General features: G+C 33.6%; 1 protein-coding gene across 1 annotated transcript; it reads right to left on the bottom strand.

Moving 5' to 3' along the window:
• Window positions 1–904: 904 nt before the first annotated feature.
• On the bottom strand, window positions 905–18,464 carry LOC106123178 (dual specificity protein phosphatase CDC14A). The gene is made up of 8 exons (XM_013319396.1): window positions 17,812–18,464; window positions 17,254–17,448; window positions 5,313–5,572; window positions 4,736–4,945; window positions 4,027–4,345; window positions 3,190–3,328; window positions 2,571–2,769; window positions 905–2,216 (listed from the first exon to the last, which is right to left on the bottom strand). Exons 2-8 carry the CDS (start codon window positions 17,297–17,299, stop codon window positions 1,236–1,238), a joined length of 2,154 nt encoding a protein of 717 aa, XP_013174850.1. The 5' UTR covers window positions 17,300–17,448; window positions 17,812–18,464; the 3' UTR covers window positions 905–1,235.
• Between the last annotated feature and the right edge of the window lie 116 nt (window positions 18,465–18,580).

The following is an 18,580-nucleotide window of genomic DNA, read 5'->3' as shown; positions in this document are numbered from 1 at the left end:
ATATTTGCGGTGTTTACACACCGTACATATCTCGTATAATATAAGACGGTAAGAGATAGCAATAGCTACCGGCTTCACTTGAAGCCAAATAGAAATTTCATTTAATAAATCCTGATATATTTTTTTTAAATATTTATCACTATATATTTACCTACAATACAGAAAAAATCACCAAATCCAATGTATCTCAGTGCCCATGTTTATAAGCTCAAAAAAGCTACTAATGTCTATGGTTAATCGGAAATTCTACCAAAAAATCCTACCACAAACAGATACACCTACAACAATATACAACATATATTAAAGAAATTAATACTTATAATATGGAAATAACAAGTTCTATAGAGGCTAAGGAAAAATGGCATTCAATAATCACATAGAAAGTTGTTATTTATAAAAATATTATTTCTTATTTCCTACGCGCGATGATCAAATTATCATCTAATATATCCCATTAAACTTAACAAGTAAATAATCCTAATATAACTAGATCCGTAAAAAATAAAAATAATGCAAAATTAACAAATTATAAAAGAATTATGTACGCGTTTTTGTAATGTCTTAATTTATATATGTAAATCAAATATTATCATATAACGAGATTTAAACAATACACTGTTACATGTGAACAAAGTTTTATGTCATTGTATATATATATTTTTATATAACATGCATAGAAATTGAATATAAAACCAATTTTATATTCCACCATAGTCTTTTGAAAATATAGTATAGTAGTAGTATATAGTAGTCAATGAAAGAAAAATATATAATATCTCATTTTTTAACCTTAATAAGTTATTAGGTCTGCATTTCATTCTGATACCATAAATATGTAAAGAAACCTATCGTATTATATAGCGGATTTCAAATAGATTTAAAAATAATAACAATTTTATCTAACTAAAAAGTCTACAAAGAAAAATACTTTTTAAAACAGTTATAGAAAATTTTATAACCTTAATGAGACGATATTAGACTATAAATCGATCTGACGCAACAATAATATATATTCTGTAAAATTTTTCAATTAGGCTTTTAATTTGTGGGGTTATATTTATATTATCTGTACAATAATGTCGAAAAAATTTGTTTAGACATACATTGTCTACTAGCTGATGAATGTTAGAAAGCGCCTAAACAAATTCATCAACATTTAACACCGCGCTATGCGAGGCCTCTATAATATTAGAATATCTATAACATGGAATAACTAAATCTATTTCCTGCACTAATCATTTCTTCTTCACAGTGGAGGTACTCGCACCAGTACTCGACCGCGTTTGAACGCTATCTTGCTTTAGAATACTGACTCCGAAAGTGGGACATTTTTTCCTTAACGCTTTTATTTTGTATAATTTATTCCCTTGTGAATTGTTAGTTTCTTCAAAATTGTCCGGTGTAACGTCAGCTGTGATGATGGAATTGGATATGCAGTCCATAGGTTCAGGACTGCTGGATTTGTCCCTTTTCCGTCTAAATCTGAACGGTGTATCTAGAGAGTCTGCGGATATGTTCGTGATGTTTGTATCACTGGATGATAAATCTTGTGTTGCCTCGAGTCCAGATTTTGGAAGACTTTTCGGCAACTTCTTTCTCGAGCTGGAGTTCGATCGGATGATTAATTTCTTTCTACCGGTGACGTTGTTTACAGTTTTCGATTGGGTCACAGTTTTTAAATTCGGTTCGGAAGGCAGTCGGTTCTTTCCGTTAAGATGACAATTCTCTGTGAGAGCGGAGAGTGACGTGACATTACTAAGGGTGTTGATGACTGAAGTATCGTTTGACGTCATTTTACTGACGCTGACGGCTTTTCTTGTGAATGTTTTCAAAGGACTACTGCCGTGGGTATAGTTTAGAGCAGGCCGTGCGAGATTTGCTCTTTGGCCGTGAAAGCTATTTTTACTTGTGAAGGAGGATTTGACGCTGGCGACTAATTTGCTAGCTTGTGACGTGCCTCTAGTTGGGGGAAAAGTTGAAGTTTTAGCTGCATAGTGTGATTTTAGAGTTGAGTTGATGGCTCTGGGTTGTGGTTTGAGGTTGGTGTTGTTGGCATTGCGTATGTTGTTGGTCGGCATCATGTAATTCATCTTGGAAGCGAAGACAGTCTTCGGAGGCTGCATGAGCGTGGCCGTGGTCTTGTATTTGCCGATCACTGACGTCACATTGTTCTCAGCGTCCGCTTCGTTAGCATTTAAAACATTCGCGTTGTCGATCTGAAATGAGATGCATATTTTTTACTCAATTTACGAGAAAACAGAGTTCAAAAGGTCACATTTGTAAATTTCATGATTTATTAAAATTTAAATAATCATACATAAGAAAATATAATGTCGAAAGGAAACAAAAACGCCATTTATACAGTTTTTAGAGTTCCGTACCTCATAGGAAAAAAACGGAACCCTTATAGGATCACTTTGTTGTCCGTCCGTCTGTCTGTCAAGACCTTTTTTTAATTTAGAACCCTGAATTCGCCGATATAGCGAAGAGACCACTGGCCAAAAATTTCTGCAATTGCAGATATACGTCAATAGCTTACGTTTATCACTTTTTAAGCAATGTCGACCCACCTTGCCGTTCTTGTTGCTATGCAGTATAGTCTGCAGGGAGACAGGCTTGTCAGTGACGATGGGGGGCTTGTCGGTCAGGTCGGGCAGGTCGGGCTCTGGCGGCAGGTCGCAGTATACCCCGCGTGTGAACACCGGCAACGACGTGATGTTGTGCCGGCGACGGTACGCCTCACCCTCCGCGTGCATGCGAGCTTGGATACTGGAATGTAATACATAATTGTGTTAATATCATCGACAGATTGCGCATTACGTCAACTTGTAATCAACCTAGGCATTTTAGTTATCAGAATTTTGCCTTAAATTTATTTTGAGATTATTATTATGTAACTAGCTATCGCTCGCGACTTTGTCCATGTGGTATTAACAAAAAACGTAATTAGTAGCCTATGTGCTCCTTTATACTACCCTCTACATATATGGCAAATTTCAGCGAGATCCCTTCAACCACCCCGGAGATACCATCTATCAAATATCCATCCATCCAAACATTCGCATTTATAAGAATTTATTATACGTTAGATATTTTTTTATTTGTCAGCTATGACGTCACATGATACAGGAGTCTATGGACATTATTCAAAATTGATTTGACGTAAGAAAAATAAGGAAAAGCACTTACTTGTCCAGGAACCACTGCTGATGTCCGATGACGGAGCCTGGTCGGCAGAGACGCAGCCAGGCGATGGCCTCGCGCGACGCAAACCCGTGGTGCTTCATCATGTAGCAAGCGATCAGCGTACCAGTGCGACCCAGACCCGCTAACATACAAACAAACAATATTACTCATATATAGCTAGACTACTAGAAAATCATAAGTTAAAATAGATTATTAAATCTCAGGGTGTTTCCCGTTGAGCCAATCAGCCTATTGATCAATAGCTTAATGAGAATTGATTACCATAGACCGAATCTATGGATTCAACATGTCGTACTGACTTGTAACTATTCTGTAGATGGCTTGATCACAATGATTACTAATTATATAAATTATAAATTTTTAGGAAACAAATATTAAATAACCAATGAAGATCAAACTTTTTTTATAATATAAGGTGATAAATCAGATTTTCCTAAACTAACAAAATGACCGGTACCCATTAACTTAATTTTTCAACAATTTTTGATAAATTACTTAAATTATATTGGCAGAGAAAGAGGTGTAGAGAAAGATAATTCCCCTTCCTATAGGTCCAAGGGTTAAATCCAGTTCCTTATCCCATCCTATCAAGAAAAAGAGAATTTGACCTTTGCACAGATAAATTTATTTAGTCTTTTTAAAAGAAGGAGGTTATGTTATTAAACACATAAAAATTAAGGTGATTATTTTTATGTGTCCCGTAGTGCTCCGATTTTGAATTTTTTTTTTCGAATGGATTTGCTTGCAAGGTCCCATTTTTTTTTTAAATTTTTAAACTGAATATAAGTTTATTAGTGAAACATTATTAAAAAGTATTACCTTTACAATGTACAGCCACCGCACCTTTAGCGACTTCAGCGATCCTTATGAATCGATTAACGATATGATCCGATGGTACTGAGCCATCCACAAAGAACAACTCTCTGTGTTCAAAACCGTGAGCTGTAAACTGCTTAGCATCATATGACTTCTTGTTGAGACGGACTATGGTGGTCACGTGATGGGTACGGAAGTATTGGTGGTAATGTTCTGGGCTGTGTAATGGATAACCACGCTCTAAACGTGATCTATGATGAGGGCCGGAAAATGCTAGCATCTTGCCTGGAATAATCCAGTTTAAGTCGCCATTTTCTACTTTCTGGAATTAATTTGTATGTATATTAGTTGCGTATATTTTTTTATGAGCTTGTATGTAACAATATTATTATCCATTTCAAATACAAATGTGAGCAATTCATATGTAGACTAGCTGTCGCCCGCGACTCCGGCCGCGCAGAATTAAAAAAAAACTTAGTAGCCTTTGTGTTCTTCCACACTATACTCTACATCTATGCCAAATTTCAGCGAGATCCATACAGCCGTTCTGGAGATACCTTCTAGCAAACATCCATCCATCCATCTAAACATTCACATTTATAATATTAGGAAGATAAATTAATTAAAATATTTGCTTTATATTTTCTCTTACTAAAAATAAAAAGCAATCAAAAACAATAAAAGAAAGAAAAAATATTTTAAACTAACAAACCTCGTAGTACAGATACTGTTCAGCATCGAAGTGTTGAAAATCAAAGAATCTAGCATCGTGCGCCAGTTTTAGACCTCTAAGCACATCTAGTAGGGAGATATCGAACAGTGGTGGGCCACCTGACGCGTCTCTGAAACTCAACAGTGACCATTCACTGCCTTCTGTTAGCTGTTTGTAAACAGCTGCTGGACAACCGCCAAGATATATTATCTGTAAATTAAAAAGAAAGGCGATGTAAACAACACTATAATTATCATCTCAAGCAATTCTATTTGATCGCCTAATTTAGATCAGACATGTTATCTCTCTTTTCTCATAGATAATGAGAGGGATGATTATAGATTTTAAGACAAGGATTTTGGTGTCAGAAACCAACTATAAATTATGTAAACAAAGAGATGCCGTATCCAATGTATGACGACTATTAAATTATTGTATTTTGTAAAAATTGGTAGATAAACTGAAGAAAAACTGTTTTAATAGGAGTATTGATGTTAAAAGTATTAGAGATAAATACAAAGTGATTTAAACTTTTACAAAAGCTTTCATTACACAAAAAAAATAGAAATAACCATACCTGATAACTCCCAATAAGGTAAGCAGCGTTAAGTCGCAACGTCTCATTACTGCTAGTATAGAAGACAATCTTTTTTTTCGGATTCTTCTCCAACTCATCGTTGAGTTTATTACAAAATTGATACAAATGGCATAGATGATAAGGTCCAAAATCGAAGTAAAAATTCTCGTAGACAATTTCATCTTCTATATGGAAGTATTTACTGTTCCGCGTGGGTTTCGGTTTATAGCCAGTCTTCAGGGTCGCAAAGTACAATCTGTCTGAAAAAAAAAAGAATAATTTATCACATCACTAAACAAATCTCATGTTTTTTTTTATTATAAGGTGGCAAACGAGCGATCGGCTACCTGAAATCGCTGAAATAGCGAAGCGACCGTTGCCGCTTCACATACGCAATTGCTGAAGGATGCACATAAAAATAATATTTACTTAGAAAAAGCGTTGGAAGGGAAGAGAACAAACACTACAAAAAAAATATTGACAATTTTATCGATACTTAACATCGACATCCCTATCATTTACATTAAGGAACATTATTACTTATTTTCTTTTATTCCGACTTTTTAAGTTTTTGGCAAGATAACGAATACTGTATGTTGAGAAGTTTTTTTTAAAAAGGTCTAATCTAATAATAAATCTAATAAAATAAGATTTAAATAAATGTTTATCCTGTGTCGGCACCGACTAGTTTCGGGTGATGAAGGGCCCCCGCTGGTCTTGATACTAGTCGGTGCCGATACCGGACGAACATGAGTGTTTCACCCATTTATATATTAGTTTATAATAATCTCTATTTAAAGTTTGAATAACTTAAAGTATTGTGAGTCATAAAGTGATCGATCTACCGTATTTATACAAGTGTAACTGGTCCAACAATAGCTACACCAAAATAGGCGCAGTGTGGGATCTGTCGCTAACTGCACGCACGTATGCAAAATAACACTAAAGATTTCTCGAGATAAATGTATCCTAATCTCTTTTGATCACTTAGATAAAATAAACTATGATTACAACATGGAGGACATAGTATTTTATAAGAGAGAAAAAATAGCTCAACTTGCACATAGTTTAGCTTGCTTTCAGATAGCAGAAAATCAAGTCTTTAGAAAAATTAAGTTCGCTGTCACTGATATCTATTTGCATGTATAGATGGATGGATGTTTGAGGGAACGGTTCGACGGATCTTGATGAAATTTAGCACAAATGCAGAACATAGTCTGGAAGAATACATAAGCTAATTAATAAGATTTTTTTAATCCATCGCGGACTGAGTCGCTTGCGATAGCTAGTAGTTAAACATACAAGGCCTTTTAGTAAATCTTACATTGCAAGTATGATTTTAGAAATAAATTTGTATCTTCATTTATATGAACTTTAAGCAAACAAAACTCTAAAATCTAATACTTGAAAAGGCTAACACCTATATTAAGAAATATAATGTATGTTAAACAACATTTGCAAGTCAAAGAGGCAAGTCGTTACAGTAACGTGGTGGACGTCGGTCCAACGTTACGCTTTAATTTAGTCAGTGACTTAAGCTGGATTTCCACTAAAATAACATATTACAAAGAACCCAAATTAGAAAACAAACTAGTTTAATTGTACTCTACTAAACTAATGTTAACCTTAAAGTATATACCCAAAACCGACTCGATAATTTGGTAATTGGAAAAAACTAAAAGTGCTTTTTTAAAGTATAATATATCAAATCCTGTATTCCGCACAATGGAAACATACCTTTAGCATAACTATATCTAAAGTCATGTTTTTTGCTAATAGAGTTAACGTAACGAAGAATTTAATGCGCTTCGAAGATAAATATTTGCATTTCAAGCCAAGTTTCATCATAAAATATTATGATATATTAGACGTAAAGTTTTATACGAGCGAAATTAAAACTTAAATCGTAATATAACTATAAAAATAAATTAAATTCACGACATTTTTACAAACATGTTCGCATGTTAATGGACTATTTGAAACTTGAGTACTAATTTCGCCAACTAAAAATAACTTTTATAAAACTTATAGAATAAAACACTAAAAAACAATTTATTTCGAAAAGAAATACTATAATTTATGACAACCGCGGTTGACTATGACAATGTATTACAGAAACTCAAATGTCGGCTTTTAGTAAACTAAAACTGTGCTTAGTATTTAAAATTTAGTTAAAATATTGTTAGATTATTTAACATTTTAGATTTTAATTAAATAGTGATGAGTTCTTTTTCATCATCATGATCATGTCCCTGTCCTTATCATGTAAGGTAGGCGTAACAGTTTTCGTCCACCAAATCGATCTCGGTCATCTTTTATCACTCCCTTCTCGATCATTTCACCTTTAACGCAATCCAACCATCCGATGCACCTACCCTACTCCTAGTACACAGTATTTTAAAGATATTTAATATCTAAAGAGCTGAATAAACAAGATGTAGCTTGTAACTCGATTGCTCGTCGTGTAGTAATAAAAATTGCATAAGCTTGCATTAAAAGGCTTGCACGTAGTAACGAAATAAATTAAATGTTCTCTCGGTTGTAGATATATCGTTTAATGTAGAGCAAGAGAATACTTCCATATTTACTAAGGTAATATAACCGTGGGTTTCCATTGCAGAAACACCTGTATAAAAAGTATTTCTCCTTGAAAAAACAGATATAACAATATGTGTAGTGTTTCGGCAGTGAAAACTAACTGTATAATCGATTGATATTCATTAGAAACTGTTATTTCCATTCATTTTGAGACCTTTTTCGTTGAAATAGAAGGTATAAAATCTTCTATCACAACACATAACTTAAAAACTTATCAGCAGACCTTACGTCTGAACGTCGTGATCACATTTTGCGTTACAACATTTTTTATAGATTATTCGAAGGTCAATATCAACTGTAGTATTGCATCGAAAAAGGCAACGAATGATTTAACAAGGGTCACTGTCAGTATGGTAATTACATGTAGACCTTATTGCATAACTGATGTCGTTATGGTCAAAACTACAATAAAAACGTTACTAAGAGACATGAATGGAAAAGTAAAAAACCTACTAGAAAATATATCGATATAATATGAGGTAGTCCATTAAGTCCGGTGATGAGGGGTGAGGTTTACACTACCCCTATACTTAAAACCACGTATGTTTTTTTTTTGTATAAAGTAATATTGGAATTTTCAACACATACTATTTTAGCCCCCGTCCCTCCTAGTGATGTTACTTGGTATTTTCGAACCCCCCTTTTGAGCCTCGGGTCAATACTGGCCGATTCCCATGTCTTTATACTTGGCAGAACCTTCGTTACTTTGTAAAATAACGGAATATAATTTTAAGAGATCTTGTTCGATTTTGCACCTCAGAGTAATGTAGTACATTTTTTATTGTTACGTTATGTAGCCTCAGTTTGAAAGAATAACTAACAATCAATTTTTTATCCAAATTGGCGTAGGTCAGTTATCACTGGCACTTTCAATTATTTTTTTACAGACATCGCCTGAACGTACAATTACAAAACCAACACACAATTTATGAAACAACTGCTTCATTGTACAAAACAGTATTCGCTGCACAAAGCGCTGCATTATCAAAGCGAGATTCACCGGCCAGAGAACATTAATCAGCATATACTGAGCATGTGCAAACTTAACGCTACAAAAGACATCTAGTTGTTCATTCTACTCTCAAAACACAGAATATACGAAAAATAAGTTAGGCTAATAAACTAGAATTAGAATGTCGGTGGCTCAGGGGTCAAGCACTTGAATTGCAGGACTCTGCAGGTCTTGGGTTCGAATCCTGCCATGTACCAATGTGTTTTTCGATTTTCGATTTAGAAATGTACATTTATTCGACGTTCTTACGGTGAAGGAAAACATCGTGATGCAACCTGCACATATCTGAGAAGAAATTCAAGGATATGTGTGAAGTTAACAAACCCGCACTTGGCCAGCGTGGTTGACTATGGCCTAGTCACCCGTAATTTAGGGTAGGCTCCGAGCGCCTCGGTGGGGACGTAAAGTGAGCTGACGATGATGAATAAACTAGAATTAACTAGTTCAACAAATTGTATTTCTTAATTATATTACAAAATCGAATGTTTAGATTGGATGGATGTTTCTTAAGAGTTATCTCCAGAACGTAATTAATAGACGAAAAAAGAGACAATAAACAAGTCGAAAGTGCGATGTATCATTTTGAGTGAGTTTGTGTGAATGATTTTTATGTGAGTTATTGAAGTGTCAGTTTAGTAATCTTTGCCGGTACTAATAATTTTAGTGCTAGAACTTTTACGGTACAAATCCACTGATAATTGTATGCGGTTTTCTTAAACGTGTCAAACAATTGAATGTGGTTAAACATAATTATTTGATAACGAACACTTGGCCACAAAACCACAAGACATACGAAACAGTTTGCAATACAATGAGTTCAAGTAAGCATTTTTTTTTATTATTAGCAGATTTTTAGTAAATTTGCCAATATTTATTTTACCATTCCAATTAAGCTCTAGGCTTGTCCTAGGATATGGTTTACGACAATAGTCGAATTGCGGGATTCGAACCCCCGACCACGTGATCGGAAATCCGTACCCTTAACCATTAGGCTATTGACGCTTACGCTTAATTGAATTATAATCAAACCGTGTAACAAGTTACAAAGTTTATATGCTTTATTTAAAACTCTAGACCGAACATTGAAAGTCAAGTGTCGTCTAGAAGTATTTTATTAAAATGTAACAATGCAACGTAGACTTAAAAAACTGTAGACATATTTTTTTTAGTATCGATCGTCCAATGTAGAGATTTCTATAGACGTCTTCATAGGCGGGCAAGGGAGGGAGTCACCTGCCCCTGGCTTGATAGATAACTTAAAAACTCCATGTTAGTATGTCATTACAAATTAGTTCCCTTTGCAATAAAAAAAATGAATTCTGAATACTAGCCATATCGCCTAGATCATCGGCTAGGGACGTCCTAGGACATCTTACCATAGTTCATTTTAAAATGGTTAACTCCAAGGTAATCTAAAAGAGGTTAACAATGTACTACAAAGTTAACCCTTTGCTGTATCGTGCTAGATCTGCGAATTAAAACCAAGTGGCCGTAATTGCTACTTGAAGCGGTGCTCTACGGGTATCGGATTAAAGATCGCGTGGGTTAAGTCACAAGAGACTGTTATTTTACAATAAAATGTTTTACAAGTTTCCTCTTGTACAATCAGCTGCATAAATATACGCGCGACTCCGACCTCACGGAATTAAATAAAACCTGAAAAAAATTAGTAGTCTATGTGTTCTTCCTTACTATGTTCAATATTTATGCCAAATTTCATCAAGACCCAAGCAGCCGTTATGGAGATACCTTCAAACAAAGATACATTCATCCATCCATCTAAACATTTACATTTTTAATATTAGTATGATTAACAAGCTTAGACATTTTTATAGGTCGTAGTTTCAAAAATAATTATGCACCTATTCATGGACGGAAGCATAGAGACTGATTCGTTCATACATATTTTTAAAACCAAAAGCGTATACAAGTTTCTAAAGTTTTGTAAATGTATACTGCTGTATATTTATGCAGCTGACTGTACAATTCATGTTATTACCGATTAAAGAAATAAGTACTTCCAGAATTAAAAAAAAACCTTTTAGATGAATCGACACACCTTGAAAGTTTCGCATTAAGAGTATAATTGAGTCATTCAACAAATTTTATTGCAAACTATACGTTGTAAAGAAAACTACATTTAAAGGTACGAAATTTATATCGAAACTTGTACTTAATATTGAATGAGAACTTTTGCAATTAATTAATTGGTAAATACAAAATTGAATATAAAAGTGTAATTTATACTTAAAAATAAATAGTCATTTCAAAATTAAACGACATTTTTTCTTGTCCATTTCAATTTACATATTTGGTACAAATATGAATAAGTAAAGGCCAATTTTAACTCTTGGTTTGCAATTTTTGGTCGGAACCAGTTGGAAAGTCACCATTGATGTTTTAAACATCAGCAAGGTGATTCCGGGTATGGTCAGGAGCCGTGAAAATAATTCAATATGACTTTTCGGTGACAAATTTAATCTTTGTAGGATAAAGTGGCCATCAAGCGGTGTTACTTGAAGTTAAACAATCGGTACGTTTTATGCGGCCAAATTAAAGAGATTTTGCCTACGATTAAAATAAATATAATGTGAGGTTCCCTTCCTAATAGGTTTCCAATGCAAAAATACTCATCGAAAAAGAAATGTTCATGCCCCTTAATTTCTTTGAACTGAAATTAGGATATGTTATCTGTTTCTGTCCGGTTGTGTCTAGAGTGAAAGCCCACGGTAAGATTTGATTAATTTCTATTGAATAAGACATCTATCTCTGTTAGTCAGCTCTAGAGAAAGCAGAAAGATCTTTCTATTTCTTATTTTTCTGTGATAAAAATCTTTCGACTCTATCTACACAGGTCTTACTATAGTCAATTAGCAAGCGCTAGAGACTCCGTCCGAACGGAATAAAAAAAACTTAGTAGCCTATGTATCCATCCAAACTATGTTCTGCTTCTGTAGCAAATTTTATCCAGACTTTCAAACAAACATCTATCCATGCAATCTAAACTTTCGCATTTATAATATTAGTAAGAAGTAAGATTATATTAGCACTTGTACCACACTATGGCTGCATACAATTACATAACGCCAAGGTTACACTGACACTTGTTCCGCACCATTGCATGCTTTCAGGGGGAATAGGAAATTACCACCTATTACAGTACTACAATACTCTAACACTAAAGGTGAGTTTACACATGACAGCAAACTTCACGCACCCATCGATGCTACAACACGCAACGTATATACTTAAGAATATATGTACTAATAACATATACGAGGGATGAATAATTCTATTATGTAATTCAAGCTAATGTTCGTACACACTATGTGCTATTTTTATTCATTTTTTTATCGCGGATAGTATAAAATGCGCTGTATACCTTGAAAATTTTGATTGCCTCTTTTGTGTTCAAACTGAGCGAAATGACACTGATTGCTACGCCGAATGAGAATGTTTCAGCATTTTTGCTTTTGTAGGAAGTAATTTCAGTTATCACGTGTTTACTTGTAGGTTCCCCCCCCCCCCAGATACGTCTTGCTAATATTATAAATGCGAATGCTTGGATTACGGATGGATGTTTGTTAAGTGGTATCTCCACAGCTGCATGGATTTTGCAGAAATTTGGCATAGATGCAGAACATAGTCTGAAAGAACACATAGGCTAGTAATTAAGATCGACGCTGGCAGAGTCGCAGGTGACAAGATTATTGGTTTTTACATCTGTATGTACATTAGCAATTACGCTATTAAACTAATAGGAAAAAATATTATTTAGTCAGTCGAAATAATTTATTTCATTACGTACGAAAAGTTTTCGAGTAAGATCGAAATCAGACGAAAGGGTAAGAACAAATGTCCTTGGATAAGTACGCCTAGCCTTGTAGAAACCTTTTAAGTCTTACCTTGAAGGAGCAATTGAATTCCAAACCCTCTACATACCCGAAACTTATGACACAAAAAAAAGAAAAAGGTTGTTCGAATGCAAATTTATTAGCAGTAAAACGGAAATGTTTTCTATGATTATTTTGTGTAATTTTTTCAGAATACAACCTCCTTGTCATTTTTGTTAAATATTAGCGGGTACAAATATTTTTAAACAATATTTTTAATTATAATAATAATGTATTTTTCTATATAATTATAGGCTATGTTACTCAGAGCTTATATAGTATTCTAGTAGCTAAACAATTTTTCAAACCGTTGCCATAGTTTTTGATTTAATTCGTTACAAACATACAAAAACTATTTTCATAAAACATATTATGTAAAAATACATAAATATAAATGCTCTATAAAGCAAAGACTAGGAAGATATAAATTACAGTGATATGGTTAATACCGGACGACGTCGCAAGCAAGTGGACCAAGTTGAGACCTTCACCCTACTTGAATATACGACACACGACATGCAAAACATTTATAATTTACTAGCTATCACGACTCTGTCCGTAAAGAATTAAAAAAAAACTTTTTTAGTGGCTTATATTTTCTTCCAGACTATGCTCTACATCTATGCATGATTCGCACAAATTTCGGCGAGATCTCTTTAATCCTAGAGATACGTTATAACAAACATAATCTAACTTTTAGCATTCATAATTTCAGTAAAATATCTTACTGGCAACTGCCTGCATTTAGTCTGCGTGGGATTAAAAAAAATCTATATAAATATAGCGTATGTCATCTTAGGATAGTGTAGTCTCACAACATTGAAAGAATTTATCCAATCGGTTCAGTAGTTTCGTAGCTTATTCAATGGAAACAATCAAATCATTTATCTTTATAATACTGCTATAGACTAGATGATCTGAAAGATTCCAGTAATTAAAATAATTAATCAACTTCATAGCTGTTATATTGATATTTTCAAAAAAAAATACTGAAATAAGAACACATCTGTAACTTGCCTCGAACAAACTGTAGTACATTCACAATGATATGTGACATAAAACATCCCTCAAACACAATGTAAGGGTTGCTTTGTTGAGGGAGAGGTCGGGAAATGTCAGAGGTTAACCTACAACGTTACAGTCTGGTAGTCTCGACATAAATGAAATGTAGCAATGTATCTTAATTGTGTACATAGAAGTGAAAAATATTATACGAATACAGGTGGCATAATTTCAGAGTTTTACTGTTTGTATTTGGGTCCGCAAACTTTAAAGTTTTTGAATAGAACTTCGATAGAAATTCCTCTTAAATTGTAGAAAATTAAAAAATAAAGTTTACCAAAAAGTTTACAAATAAACAAAAAGTACATGAGTTTCCTAACCACTAAATGGTATGTGGTTTTAATTATCTTTAAACCGCAAAAAGGACCAACATAAAAAAACAATGTAGCGTGGACCATGTACTAAACTATATTATATTTAAGTTATTTCTAGCGATCGTATTGAAGAAAAAGTTACGATTGTTTAACATGTTATCAAAATCTTAGAGAACATTTTTTTTTTTATAGAAAATTTAAATCTCATGAGCGTTCTATTTTTAAACAGGCCGGTATACAAACCAACGATTATACAAACGCTCACAAACTTTTCCTGACCAGCTTTTACGGAATGACTAAAAAAAAGTCGAAAACTTTTTTCTCACTTCGATTCAACGCTCCCTGGCAATTACTGGTATTAAAACTTGAAACATTCAGAGATTGCCAGATGAAAAATACATGCTAAAAATGTACAAGGATTTTTTCAAGTCCCCATCCTGGCGGTTATGAGAATATACCTCTCAAAACTTGACATGTACATGGCAGAAATTCACGCAGCATTTTGTAAAATTAGTAATGTCGTTCAGTACTGAGTTATGATGTTACGTTATATTTATCATCCTTTTCATAATGATTTTAATATTAAAATATTTTTTTTTACGCCAACGTATAACGTATAAAACGCGCGTCGGAACGAAATTGATACCAGCAATATTGGATTTGCGAATCGGATTTCATTTTCTAGCCCATTGGATTTGAGAATTTAGCGCAAATAGCGTGAAAATGTAGATTTAAACACATTTTGACATGAATCATGCTCATTCCCCATGATAAAACAGAGTTATCAAAATGTTTTTGTACAGGTTTTTGCAGTGGAAACACAAAGTTACAAATACATATGACTACAATAATTCCAATGTCGCGTAACGGAAAACATTAAGGTGATATACGAGACTCATATTGCACAGATTTATTACTTTATAATGAGGAAGTTTCTACTTTTTGTCGTATTTCTAACCGTGGAGTTGTAAGTATAGACAGTAGCTATAGATAGCGTAGATATTACAAATTCTATTATCATTGTTAAGTGTTTCCATTGCCAAAACACATGTTTAAAAACATAGTGTTATCCCTCACATTATCTTTACAACAAACAGAGATAAATGGCATTTGTTTTGTTTCGAAAATGCAAATGCACGGTTGGTCCATACGTACATTAAATACCTACGCTCTTGGATCGTAATTATATCATCATCAACCCTTGTTCCTACGGATGGTAAGCACAGTATGAAATACACTGTCATACATGTCTATCAGCCATCATAGCCTTTCACACAATCCATCCATGCTTTCATCAGGCTCCCTCTACCCTTGAAGCCCTCCACATTCAATATCATTTATTTTTTAATTAAATCTCCGCAAAATTTTTGCTCGACAGTTTCTTCAAATTCGTAATTATGTAATCGTCAACATAAATGCACAAGTAACAATCAATTATTTTAAGATCAATGGCGAGAAGTGTGAAGGTTGCAATGACGGTGACTATGTAACAATATGATGCAATGCAACACCCAGGGCTGCCAACACCGAAAAAACTATTATCTTACTAGCTATCGCCTACGACTCTGTACGCGCGCAATTAAAAAAACTTAATTAGTAACCTATGTGTTTTTGCAGACTATGTTCTACATCTACGCCAAATTTCATCGAGATCTGGTTAGCGGTTCTAGAGATACCTTCTAACAAACATCCATCCATTTAAACATTGGCATTTATAAAATTAGTAAGAAGATTGATACTGATAGGAATCAAATGAGAATGTTCTTGTGCTGTTTTTTAAAATTTTATATCTGACAACCCTAGTTAGAATAGAGCCTCTGATTCGGACATTGATGTCATCCTGCTATTGTTTGTATAGCCTTACAAGGTCATTTCAATGCATGTAGCAAATATGATTTTATTAAATGATGCAAAATCATGTCTTAGCTAATAACTAAATAAATAAATACTATGTTGCATATACTAAAACATCAATCAGTTATTTACACATATGCCTAGTGAAATTACAAAGTGACGAGTTCTTAATAACTATATGACATAAAAATTGCAATTTTGTTGATACTAGTAACTTGCTTAATGACCATGTACCTACAATGGCACTGAGCCATTTTCTATTTTTGAGTTAAAAGAAACTGAATTAGTAGTCTATGTGTTCTTACAGTCAATATTCTACATAATGCTGAATGTTACTGATATAACAAATATCAGTAACATTCAGCATTATGGACGTTGTAACAAACGTCCATCTATCCAAACATCTGCATTTATAATATTAGTAAGATGTACATATTACAGGTGACATGACCACTGACATTAACAAACCAGGCAGGAATACCGAAGCTGTATAAATACCTATAAATACCGGACACTTATGAATCCATACAAATGTAGTTAAGATAAACTAAGTACTTTTGTTTCAAGTCAAACATAAAATATGTCAGTTCAAAGATATATTTTACTAGGAATTGAACATTCTATTAAATAATCCAACATTCCTGTCTATTTCTTAACCATTTATTATGAAACATAAAATTGTATAAAACTACTTCAGCTTATAAATGGCTGATATGTTTTATGTACTGCCAAGGAAAATAGATGTATTGCTGGTTTCCAAGTCCAAAATTCAGGGATAAAATATTTTATCATTTCGACAAAGATAATGATAGGGATGGCATTATGTTTTATACAGGAATATTTGTCTTAGAAACCAACAATCAATCACATACATTATGTAAGCTAAATTATGAACCAACAATTTATGATAACACCAGTGACATTATAAAATATGTAACAAAAGTCTGAAATTGCTATGCATATAGCAAATTTGTGTAGTAGCAAGTGCGGCTATTTGTGTTTAATAGAGTCCTGGTCATACTATCTATACATTCTTAACACATTTTTAAGCTTTAAATGTTTTGAAATAATAAAAAAGAAATATTAAATTACAGATCTTGTTTGTCAAGTGACCTGGGTATATTTCATTGTTTACTTCTTCTATGTTTAGTATGAGGCAGAAATTATTTTAAATTGCTATTGTTTGATATAAAATAAAAGATACTTACCTTTTATTATCTCTGTGGAGGATATAATGACGTCATTTTCATCCATTCTCACTTTGTAACAGAGCAGGGCTGATGTTTTCTTTATTTTGAAGACTTTTGTAACTTCTTTATAAATATGGTAAACCTCTTTGTATCACTTGAAGTTTTGCATTATATTGATGTGTTAAATTCTTGTGTACTTAATTTGATATGTACCTGGAAATTAACACTAAGTTAATTACAAAATAAGTAAAGATTTTATTTTATTAAATATAACAGAGGAATTAAATAGGTAGATGGTTAAGCAAATTGGGTGGGAGGACACAGGTTTGTTGAAATACTTAAAACAACATATTTAGAAATAAGTGTGGGCAGTATTACCTAAATTGAAAACTTGTTGGAAAGCAGGCCTACTTAATCCTATTAGACAACTACTTTTTTCGTTCATTTCCTAATCAGTATGTTGACGAAATAATATAGAAAGTGTTTACGTAAAATTAGATATTGAAAGCAAAATCTATTAAAATAAAATAATGTGTATCATGTAAAGTAAATAATAAAATATATTGATTATCGTACCATCTGTTTGCCCATCCGCTTCAATGATTTCACACGAACAGGTAGCCTTGATAAGTAACAATCAAAACATATTCTGATAAGAAAAATATCGAATAGCACCACTTCCACGCTAAACTATGTACAAACATAACATAAACTTAATAAAAATATGCACACGGGGAAATTAAAGCAACGTAACGTAATTCATCCAGTTTTGTTCTCATCGTAATGCCTTTTTTTAGTCTCTCGGCGACAACGCAGTTTGTACCGAGGCGTAGGAGTCTTCTTAATAGACGGCGTGGGTCGACTCTACTCAAAAGTAAGGTCAAATCGTTTTGCACCGAATCCACGAAGCCTTCTGACCACTTTAACTGAGTATTATCACTATATTTCTGTTTGAAATCACCGAACACCGTACACCGCTAAACCATATTTTCACTATTCGTTGGCAATTCACTTAGAAACCTTAGAAAAGTAAAGCACCGGTCTAAATAACAAATCGCAACATTAATTGGCGAGGCGACACAAGGTCGCGGATTCTCGTTCAGCTTGAATGCAATTTATAAGCTCTCCATTTACAACGTGACGTATTTTATTTATTCGTCGGAGCCGCTACCCAAGAGCCGTTGAATCGAAAAGACAAACTCGTTTCGTTTTTCTTGTCTAGATGTCAGGTGCGCCGCGCTCCTGTCAAACTGGAGTTGCCATCACACAGCCACACTGCAACCTCAGCGTGGGCGATTATTGAGGACCTAATTGTCTATTCTATTTATAAAGGGAAGTTCGCCAA

This window comes from Papilio xuthus, unplaced genomic scaffold (assembly GCF_000836235.2).
Source record: "Papilio xuthus unplaced genomic scaffold, Pxut_1.1 DF826159.1, whole genome shotgun sequence".
Classification (NCBI taxonomy): domain Eukaryota; kingdom Metazoa; phylum Arthropoda; class Insecta; order Lepidoptera; family Papilionidae; genus Papilio; species Papilio xuthus.
Note: the sequence above shows the minus strand (reverse complement) of the source record. Positions and strands in the feature narration are given on the sequence as shown.

Bases quoted from the DNA above. Each gene is read 5' to 3' on its own strand.
- LOC106123178 (XM_013319396.1), bottom strand. From the start codon at position 17,299: ATGGATGAAAATGACGTCATTATATCCTCCACAGAGATAATAAAAG. The intron at 3,329-4,026 runs GTAATACTTTTT...TTTGTATGTTAG, and splicing joins GGTGGCTGTACATTGTAAAG to CGGGTCTGGGTCGCACTGGT. The intron at 2,770-3,189 runs GTAAGTGCTTTT...ATTACATTCCAG, and splicing joins CAGCAGTGGTTCCTGGACAA to TATCCAAGCTCGCATGCACG.